We start from the raw sequence: 10,947 nt of genomic DNA, 5'->3' as shown, positions 1-10,947 counted from the left end.
GTGGGTTGAGGAACTTGTGTGAAACTACTCGAATTGTCTAGGGGGATTGTCAAACTGGGTGTGTAGTTTGGCTGTCATGTTCAATTTCACGAATAAACCATCCACCGGTTAATCGATCCCCGGATAATCGGAGTTTCGTTCTTAATGGATTGTGTAGGTTTTCCCTCGAGATAGCTTGTTTATTTTTGTTGTAGATTATCATTACATATTAGAAAAAAGATAGGTTAATAAACTGTATTCAAATTTAAAGGTAAAGGTAGAAAAATGTAGGATGACTTTGCATTTAAAATGATCTCATCGTTTCTATCACATTTTAAAACCAAATCCTTAGATGTGTGTGAAAGAGAGTATTGTTGGGTGTGTGCGTAACAATACTTAGATCATAATTGAAGCTTGATCTCTTGATTGAATATTCCACTGCCATGAGCCTTCTGCCACAACAAAAGAAGGAGAAAACCACATCCAGTAAAGATGAAATTGATATTTGAGTAACTTTTCACAACAAAATTATTTTCCGTAAGTTATGAATGTTGCTATTGTTTGAGATATTGTCAAAAAGTATGTTCACAAATTATTGTGTGCTAATTGATATTACTTTTTTTTTATTTTAGGAACTACTCACACACATCTTGTGCGTTGGAAGTGTAGGATTCGTGTGTTTAATTCTCTGGCATCAAAGGTATTTCGAAGAAAAAAATCAAATTGTTTGGTGTCTAACCTTCTTTCCTTTTGGTTATATGTTGAGCAACCACGGACACGATCACGCATTAAAGAAGATTGTCTAGCAACAGAAATGCATGAACGAGATTTTATCTTTTACTGCGACCAAGTAGTCGCTGCTTCGCGAAACTGTAGAAGCCAATGGAGATGGGTATATGAGGGTGGGCGTTCTTATATTCGCTTAGAAAAGAAGCAGCATATTCAGGATCCATATCTGCATCTGAAACAGTGCACTGAAGGCAGTACGTTGAATGCATTCCCCGAAAAGGAGATTGTAAAAGACCCGGCCTGTGCTGCTAATGAGGATATTGGTAGAATTTTGTCTTTCGAATATCACATTCTTTACCATGAGAGTTATGAAGTTCCCTCATTGCTTTTCAACATATACGAGGAAGGTAAATAAATAACATTAGCTGAGATGTAAACATTTTTATACTCATTAATTTTTTTCTATTACAGGCGGCAAAAAGTTCAACATTGAGGAAGCCTGGAATATTCTGCAAATTAGTGAGGTAGTCCCTTCGAATGAAATGTACCAAGCTATTACTATGGTACATCATCCAATATTATACCGGCCCTATCTAAATTTACATCCCTGTAAAACATCTGAAATGATGAACTCCTTGCCCGGTAGTATGAATCCTATACTGTCTTTTTTAACAAGTTACGGGCCTTTTGTAAATCTAGAACAAGATGAACTAGTTTTCAGTTTAAATTCCAGTAAATGTTTGAAGCAACAGATGGATATGAAATGATTTTCTTTTAATTGAGTAAACTTTTTTCCATATCAATTGTCAATTGTTGGTAAATTGGATGTTTTTCTTAAGTCACTAAAAGGTACTATGGCAATCTATTGAATTCCCGTACGTAATAGGCTATGCAAACCGATGGGTAGCTTATTCTGGATTAAATACTAGTGATTAAGTTTCGATCATCGTATGTGACCTGTTTGCGTGTTTCAAGTTAGGATCATAATGATCGAGCAAGATTTTCTATTTTACTAACAAGTGATGGTTCAGTCTTCGGAATGCAATATCGTACCGTGGAAATGGATGAGCGAGTTACACAGTTTTGTTCGGTTGCAGTAGAAAGATATCGTCAGACCGGCAGTAACCGTTATTTTTACATATTATATTATACTCGGATATTGGCTTAATGCCAAAGAAATGGAGTTGTTGGTTCACGAATACGATATTGTGTTTGATAAAATATGCTACCTACCAAATAAACTATTTAATGTATACCATCGAGGTACGTATCTCGTTTTCGATTTCATTTTTCTCTAAATACAATAACCAGTTGTTATTATTACAAGTGAAATTCTAGTTGATATTAATGCTATGTGGATGCGACTGGATATGAATCTATCATGGACTCTGGTGAACAAGAGCCAGTTACCTATTGCTGATATGCATACATTATGGAAGGAGATTAATCAAGCTTTTGAGATGAGTTCATGCTTGACTTTGAGTCGTTGGTATTCGGTTGGTGGATCGGTCGATTTTTCTTATGTGATTTTTACATTCTGTTTTAAAATGTGAAGCAAAAAAAATTGTGAAAAAAATAACCCTACAATGATGCAATGAATACAAAGGAGCACAACCTATTCCGCATGAAAGGCTGAACTATGATAACGTGTCAGTACAGTACAACATCAATCCTAAAAATTCGTTCCTAATCTTGGTATTTTCTAAAGTGTGTTTAAAGATTGTGTTAAATGTATGGCAAGAATATGGATGATATCACAGATGATATCCTAAATTAGCAACAATGATTCTCTCGAATCTAGGGGCGGTCATACTGGTAGCGGCGCCGTTCCTCACATGACAGGACCGGTTTAAAATCCTAGATAGATCAATCCTCCGTAGCAAGGATTGACTATGTGGCTACGTGGTAAAATAAGTCTAGTAAGCCAGAAATGGCAGACATGACCTATAGAAGGTCGTTGCGCTAAAAGAGAGAGTAAGAGAGGAGGAGAGCGAATGAGAGAGATTTTCTCGAATAATCTTCGTAATTGAATTTTAGTTCACGATCTTAACTGAAATCCTAGTCTAAACGAATTATCTGTTCCGAGTCGGATCCGAATCGACGATTAATCAACGACTCGAAGCACTCTGTTAGCAACAGATACAATCATACATGCTCGTAAATAGCTTGGTTATTATGTTTTTAACCCTATTCCTGGCAACCGGCCACCCGTGAGCCTAGGCGTTTTTATTCGCTTATAACTTTTTTCTACGTATCGTGGCCATTCAAAACTTGGAATATATACAATCTTTCCCCGAGTAACGCGACACTCGAGTTACGCGAATCCCAAAATGTTGTCAATTCGTGTCATTCTGTATGTGGAATTGAAGTTAGTATTTGAATTTTCTTAAAAATACGTAAAATTTTGATATAAAAACATTGATTTTGATAAAAATTTACTCTAATTGTCGGAAACACCGTTGCAAATCAAATAGCCGATGTACCATTTCTGAGGGATTTTGCAGGCTGTCAAACGCCCCCTCCGCTGTCAAACGCTTTTTCGTCTTCTTGCTTGTCATACTCTAATTTCCACCACCTTGTCTCCTACAATAGCCTTGGTTACCAATATCGAATCGTTTGTAACAAATGTACTGTGCGTAATAATGAGTTCAGCATTCAGTTCCGGTGATAGTATAATACAAAATCAGTCCCCGGTCACAGTTGTGGACCATGTACGATTACATGAAATATGGAATAGTGAACAAAAACATCGCTGTCTTAGGTGGATAGAGAAACACAACCTGCAACGAGTATTTACCGAACCGAACGAATCAAGTATATGGAATTTAGAATTCTGGTTATAACACATTGTCATTCCAATCATTACAGGTTGCCTTACAATTTCCGGATTCCATTTTACCCCACATCGTACAGATCGTTAATGATTTAAAATCAGCCCTAGTTGATGAATTGTGCATTTTTGTCCTTGCCGATACATCTTACGGTAGTTGCTGCATAGATGAGATTGCAGCAGCCCATGCGAATGCGGACGGTATAGTTCATTTCGGACACGCGTGCCTAAGCAAGGTTTCCCGTATTCCCGTACTGTACGTGTTCTTCCAATTCAAGCTGGAAGAAGGACAATTGCTTGCCACACTATCAAGAGAATTTGTTACCCGGAATATCCATGTGACATGTTTCTACGAGGATTGTTACACCGACGCAATGGATGAGATGCGGGACACGCTCGTGGATCGGTTTCCGAACATGGTGATAGCTAATTTAGCAAAAGCTGATCAAAAGGCCGATATAATGCATTGGAAATTAGATACGCCGCACGAGTCGAACGGTTTGGTATTATATATTGGCCGTGACAATTTAAGCTTCTTCAATACTGCAGTAGCTCTTAAAGCGACACAATGCTATTTGTACGATCCCACAAAAACTGATCCACAGTTGGAACGAACGGATGCTTTTCAGGCCAAATGGTTACGTCGGAGATACTACGCTATAGAGCGTTGCATGGACGCCGGTTCGATCGGGATCGTAGTGGCTACGCTCTCCACTAAGGGCTATCTCGAGATCGTGTCTAGAGTACAGCGGTTGGCAAAAACGCGAGGTGTTCGCACCTACCTTATCTCAATAGGGAAGGTAAATCCTGAAAAGCTGGCCAATTTTATCGACATTGATTGTTTTGTGTTGGTTGGTTGCCCGGAAAACGACATCTTTACATCGCGTGATTTTTTCCGACCGCTACTTTCTGTATTTGAGGCCGAGATGGCACTCAATCAGACGTGGAAAGAAAAATTGCTTACATGTTATACAACCAACTTTCCCGATTTGCTGCCCAATGGTAGACTTTACTCAAATGTTGATGATGTGTTGCTAGAAATTAAAGGTGCAAATGAACCGGCGGATGTCAGCTTAATCACAGGTAAGGCGAGAAATGTTTCACATCGAAACATTGCCGATACGGAATCGAAGGCAAATGAGACATGTACGGATGTGGCATCAAAACGGAGGAATGAGCTTGCACAAATCAGTTCGGCGGATCAATTCACCAGCAGATTCTGGCAGGGACTGGAGCAAAACCTTGGTCATGATGTTCCTGCACTTGTCCAAATGGGACGTTCTGGGGTTCCAATCATGTATGAAAACGAACGAAACGCTCAGCCCAGTAACGAACAACAAGAATGTTTTTTACCATAGTTTAGGGTCGAATACAATTATAAAAAAAATAAAAAGTCAGTTGAATGATAACTGACAAGTAAAGAAGCGGTCGTACTGGTCTTCTGTTTTTGTGCGTGATAAAAAGTGGTCTCAACAGTCACTAGAATGGCGAGGTTTGATTTTTTTTTGTACCTACGTTCTCGTAAATAAGTGTGTGCAAGATCAAGGAATTTGTACATCCAACTGGAACCGACGATTGGTTGTTGAGTAAGTGGTGTACACTCGTTATGATTCATCGTAAAGCACATATCAGTATGAAATCGATGCCTACATCACGTAATTATTATGGGGAATCGATAGCGAATGCACAATTCGCGAAAGAATTCGATGCAAACATCACGCACATTCCTTTATGGAAGCGATGCGATGTACATTTCATCAAGAAATCTATGCAGGAAAACGGTAGATTTCGCACATCCCGCCTTGAAGATTCGATGCTAGTCGCTTATTTCTTTGGAATGATTTTGGATTTCCGTTTGGAATCGATGCCAGGTTCCCATCAATTCTAAGGAATCGATGTGATAAGACATTTCTTTGAAATGGTAGGAATCGGCAGTGATCTCATGCATAATGTTGTGTAGCGTTGATGTCTTCTTCTTCTTTGATGTTCTTACAATTCTTTGATGTTAGGGTTTTATATTCCTATGTTTATAAGGATTGGTTCCTTACTCCCATACTTAGAATCATACCTACTCAATTAATTTTGACCTGACGGTTATGTCATGTGGTCATGTGGTCTTGATGTTCTTTGGTTTGTCTTCTCTTAAACTCTTTTTTCTTTGGCTTATTTTCTCTGTTAGGTCTACCAATTTTTTTTGTTATGTGTATATATATAAATATATAAATATATATGTTCCTGCCTCGTACGAAACGCTGCTTACTTTGGATTTGTTTGGACGTCTTCTAACAAAATTTGTTAAATTCAATCCAAACACGCCCAATGTAAGCAGTGGTCGACTAACGTGGTTTATATTTCGATATTATTTTCTTTGATGAACTTAATTATCTTCTTTATTTCTTTTCCATCCTTGTCTTTCTATCTTTCTTTTAGTTTGTCAAAAGATAAATTGTCCCTGTTTTTTCCATATTTTTTGCACTCAAATATGATGTGCATTCCTGTGTTAGAAGTGTTACATACTAGGCATATACCTGTGTCTGCTAATTTCATTTTGGCCAGCCAAAATGGAGACCAGTCGTGGCCTGTTATGATTCTATTTATTGCTTTTGTTTCTTCAGGGTTTATATTTATTCCTTCTTCCCATGAGGTTATTTCAAACTCTTTTTTGAAATGTCATGATCTTTTTACCTTTATTTTGACATGTTTCTTCGTACCAATCTTTTGTTTCTTTTATCATGTTGGTTTTAAATTCTTCAAAAGCATCGATGAGTCTTATTTTTTTTCGGTTAATATATCTGATATAGTTCCTTCTATTGCTAGTCTGTCTGCACATTCATTTCCATCTATTCCTACATGTGCTGGTATCCACCATATTTCTGCTTTCAATTTTATTGCGGTTTTTAATATGTAGTACACTTGTTCTTCAATTTGGTCCTGGTGTTTTGCTTTTTCTAATATATTGCAGCTTGTAAGACTATCTGTGTATATTGTGAGATTACTAATTTGGTGTTCTTCTGCAATTTTCATAGCTATTTCTATGGCCTTCTATTCGATGCTTGTTATGGAAACATTGTTCCTGGCTCGTATGCTGTGGTACCATCTTTCCTTTTTGTATGTATGTTTGTTTCCTTTTTGTATGTATGTGCCTATCCCGCATTTCTCTTTAATTTTGCTTCCGTCTGTAAATATGTTGTTCTTATTTTCCATCCGCTCCCTTATATTTTCAAGTACTATTTGTTTTGTCACTATTTTATTTCTATTTGGCTTTTCCTCTATTTTGTCTTTAATACTAGTGTTTATATTTATATGTTGACTTATGTCGTTAGAAGTACTTATATAAATTTTTTCAATCAGTCTTTTGTTTTCTTCAAATAATTGTTCTTGTGCGGTGATTAGCTTTTTGTTTCTGTTTGTTCTTATTGAATTTATTAGCTAGTTTAGTTTACTACATAGTTTTATTTTCTATTTGTCTTTTTGCAGTTTTTGGTGATAGAAGATCCGTTTTCTAATATGCTTCTGATTGTGATTCTATACAAAACTCTTGCTTTTGTTGTACTTATTCCGCGATTTTTACCGCATAGTATTTTGTGTATTTTGAGTCTGTCTCTTGCCTTGTTTTTCAACTCTTCCATTTGTTTTTTGAAGTTTAGTTTACTGTCTAATATTGTTTCCTGATATTTATATGAGTTTATATTTTCAATCTCTATGTTGTTTTATTTTAGTTGTATCTTATTTTTTGTTTTACCTATTGTCATTATTTTTGTTTTTTAAGATTCATTTCTAGTCTTATTTCTTGAATTCCCTTTATAAATTCATGCATGCCTTTTTTTAGGTTCTTCTGTTATTCATTTTCGTTGTTTCCGGAAGCTATGAGTGCAAAATCATCTGCGTATTGTATTATTTTAATCTTTGGTATTGTTTTAATCCTATTATGTACCATACTTGTGTACATATTAAAAAGGGTTGGAGACATTACATTTTCTTGTGGCAATCCATCACTGACTAGTTTTTTTTTATTATTTGGTTGTTGCTTCCGATTTCTATCATTCTATTTCTAGAAAAATTCTCTCACCCATTTTACTAGAAAATTAGAAATTAGAACCTAAGAAATTACTAGAAGGTTAGAAATTCTCCTACCCATTTTACTATTTGGCTGCTTATATTCTGTTTTATTAGTTCTTCTAATAAGATTTTTAATTTTACATTGTTGTATGCATTTTCTAGGTCCATGAATATGATTCCTATTTTCCTTTTTTTCTTTTTAAATATCAAATCCAGGAGATAGTTTGTGCAGTCTTGGATTGATCTGTTTTTCCTAAAACCAAATGAGGTTTCAAATATAGTGCTATACAGTTCACAATGTCTATTTATTTTATTTAGCACCTCAGAGTTGCTGACTTTCATTATGGTGTTAATTAGAGATATTAATCTGTAGTTTTCCAGACTTTTGTTATCTCTGTTTGGTTTGATTCTTTTTGATGGTTTTGACTCTTTTTAGTTCTTTTTTTATTCAGCATCTCATACATGATTTCCCTGGGTCCCTGGGGCTGATTTCTTTTCCTTGTTTAATATTCTTTCCCAGTTTTCTTTGTTTAGTAGTTTTTAGTAGTAGGTAGATAAATTCAGGTACGTTGATTTCATTTAGCTTTGTTGATCTATTTTTGCCATATGTTTTTTTAAGTAATTCTTTGGCCGTCATTTCATTATTATGAATTCTGTATTCCACCATGATTTTGGTTCATATTTGGTTTTTGTTTTGTTATTCTTAATTATTTTTTCAATTTGTTTAGATATTTGTTTGATTGTTGTATATCTGTCATGTTCTGTGCTCTTAAAGTGTCTAATATCTGTAGGGATAAGAGTTATGAGAACCCGTGAGAGTGGTGTGGTTAAGCACGATGAGAACTTGTGAGTGGCAGGATGGCGCGAGATTAAAGTGGTAATCGAGGGGAAGACGCGCTTGAGCGGTTGACTGATACGGAATAAAAGAACAGTGAACTCTACAATATCCTGGCTTTATTTATTGTTGATCTGATTTGTTTTCTCATTACTTCTTTTAATACTATCCTTATCATTCTGTGGTTGCTATTTCCTAATTCATCGCTTTTCCTAGTTCATCGCTAATTTCCCTACTTATATTGCTTATTATATCTGGAGAAAATATTGTTAGGTCTATGGACGTGTTTCGTTTCTTTGGGTCCTCTGAAATGCATGCCTCTTTTTCATTTTTTTGAATGATGAAATTTGTACCGTCCACTTCAACCAATAGACATATTCCTTTTTTGTCATTTTTTTGGCCTTCCCAGAATGTATGGTGACAATTAAAGTCTCCAGCTATTATTGTCCTATAATTTATGTATCTTTCTATCTGTTGTATCGTGTCTTTTAATTCTTATGCTGTGGCTTTTGGGCTTGCATATATGGATATAACTTGAAGTTTTGATTCTATAAGTTCTATCGCTGTTGTTTGAATGTTCTGTTCTCTATTTTTTATTTCTTTGACTTTTATTCCTTTTTTTATTATGATTGCGCTGCCTCCATATCCGTCTGCTCTGTTTTCTTTAATTAAGTTGTATCCTGCTATTTTTATCTTTTCGTTTTCTTTTAGCCATGTTGCTTGTAGGCATGCTATACTATATTCTTCCATTTTTAATATGTGTGATAATTCTTCTTTATTTTTTTTTAAACCCTGGATGTTTGCTTGAAGTATTTTTAACCACATTTTCTTGATTTTAATTCTAGTACATTCAAACAATATATTTATTTATTTATTTATTTATTTATTACATGATGACGGCGTTTGCCGTATTATCAACAAAGTGTTGAGTTTATACAATCTTTCAAATTTTACAAGGCATTTCCTCCTTGCGAATTGCTTTATCCCGGGCATACTCGGTTGGATTGGTTGTTGGTGTATGGTGGATGTTGGTTTTGTGTCGTTTTAGGTTTTGTACTATTGTTGTTTTTCGTTTTGTTTGTCCTATTGTTTTGTGTGATGGTCTAGGTCCGGTGATGCTATTGTGGTTATTGTTGTGGTTGTGGAGCTATTGCTTGTGGTGTGGCTGATGTGCTATGGCGTCGGTCTTTACGGGAACAACCTCCTGTGTTCGACATTTTCCGACGGGACTGGACATTTTTCGTCGGGCCATGACGTGACTGAAACAAAACAAACAAATGTACACAGACTGAACGATACAAACACCCTGTCTAGTCTGGCTCCCTTTTGCGGCCTTGGTGTTGTCCTCAAAGGCGACTGTTTCCTCAACGGTTTAAAAATGGCACTGCAAAAAACATTAATTCACAAGGACAACGACAACGAATAACAAAGGATGGAGAGCGAAAGGATACACGGGGAAATAAGGATGGGATTCATAGGATAAGATCGTTGTCCCTGGCGAAGCGAAAGATCAGCCTCATGTATTTCATGTCCCTGCCAGCCAAAACATCTCGAATCGGTGTATCCGGGATTCTACCGCTGGGTTCGACTGCTCCTATCAAGGAGGGTCTGGCGGTTTCGAATTCCACGCAGTACCATAAAAGATGGTCCAAATCATGGAATCCGACCCCACAGCCACACACTTTTGTATCTGCCAGATTGATACGCTGTAAATGTGCATCCAATGCGAAATAATTCGACATGAGTCGGGATATCATTCGAATGAACGCACGATCGACAGGGAGCCCACCGAACCAAGAACGCAGGGACACTTGCGGAGAGATTGAGAAAAGGAATCGCCCGAGTTCATCCGCCTCCCACATGCTCTGCCAACGAGACAGGAAAAGTTGCTGTGGAGTGCGTAAGAACTCATGGAAAGAGATGGATCGGTCGTAAAAAACGCCTTCTCTGACGCCTGTTTTGGCCAGTGAATCTGCCTTCTCATTACCGGGAATTCCACAGTGAGAAGGGACCCAGATTAGCGATATTCTGAACGCCTTGTTAAACATTGAGCCGAGCAATTCAACAATTTTTACTACAAAATAGTCTTGGCTCTTAACAGCCCTTGGAGTTTTCAGTGCTTCAATAGCACTAAGGCTATCTGTAAATATGAAGTACTGATCCGGGGGACTCGCTGCTATTAACAATAGTGCGTAAAAAATTGCGGCAAGCTCCGCCGTGAACACGGAACATGGCTGCCTCAGTTCATTCAAACAATATACTAGCTATGTTTTTTTTAAACAGAAGTTTTTTTTCCTATTTTTACTTTCTTTCATTTGTTTTCTTAGGTCATTTCACTTTCATTTTCCTTTCTAGTGGTGTTTTGTTCTATTTCCTGATTTGGGTGTTGTAATGGAATTAGTTCTCAATTTTCTTGTTGTATTAATATGTTCTCCAAATTTTCTTGTGATGGATTGATTTCATTATTTTCATAAGTTTTTTCTGTGTATATTTTGTTTTCTGTTTCGTTGTGCTG

At 36.6% G+C, this 10,947-nt stretch overlaps 2 protein-coding genes across 2 annotated transcripts; both read left to right on the top strand.

The window, feature by feature from the left end:
• Positions 1 to 793: 793 nt before the first annotated feature.
• LOC128711369 (ubiquitin-like-conjugating enzyme ATG10) lies at positions 794 to 1,475 on the top strand. The gene is made up of 2 exons (XM_053806243.1): positions 794 to 1,115; positions 1,180 to 1,475. The coding sequence occupies exons 1-2, from the start codon at positions 794 to 796 to the stop codon at positions 1,473 to 1,475; spliced, it is 618 nt and encodes a 205-aa protein (XP_053662218.1).
• Positions 1,476 to 3,350: 1,875 nt separating this feature from the next.
• Positions 3,351 to 4,896, top strand: LOC128711359 (2-(3-amino-3-carboxypropyl)histidine synthase subunit 2). Its single transcript, XM_053806232.1, has 2 exons — positions 3,351 to 3,497; positions 3,577 to 4,896. The coding sequence occupies exons 1-2, from the start codon at positions 3,351 to 3,353 to the stop codon at positions 4,894 to 4,896; spliced, it is 1,467 nt and encodes a 488-aa protein (XP_053662207.1).
• The last annotated feature ends 6,051 nt before the right edge of the window (positions 4,897 to 10,947 follow it).

The sequence above is a fragment of the Anopheles marshallii genome, chromosome X (genome assembly GCF_943734725.1).
Source record: "Anopheles marshallii chromosome X, idAnoMarsDA_429_01, whole genome shotgun sequence".
Taxonomy (NCBI): Eukaryota; Metazoa; Arthropoda; class Insecta; order Diptera; family Culicidae; genus Anopheles; species Anopheles marshallii.
Note: the sequence above shows the minus strand (reverse complement) of the source record. Positions and strands in the feature narration are given on the sequence as shown.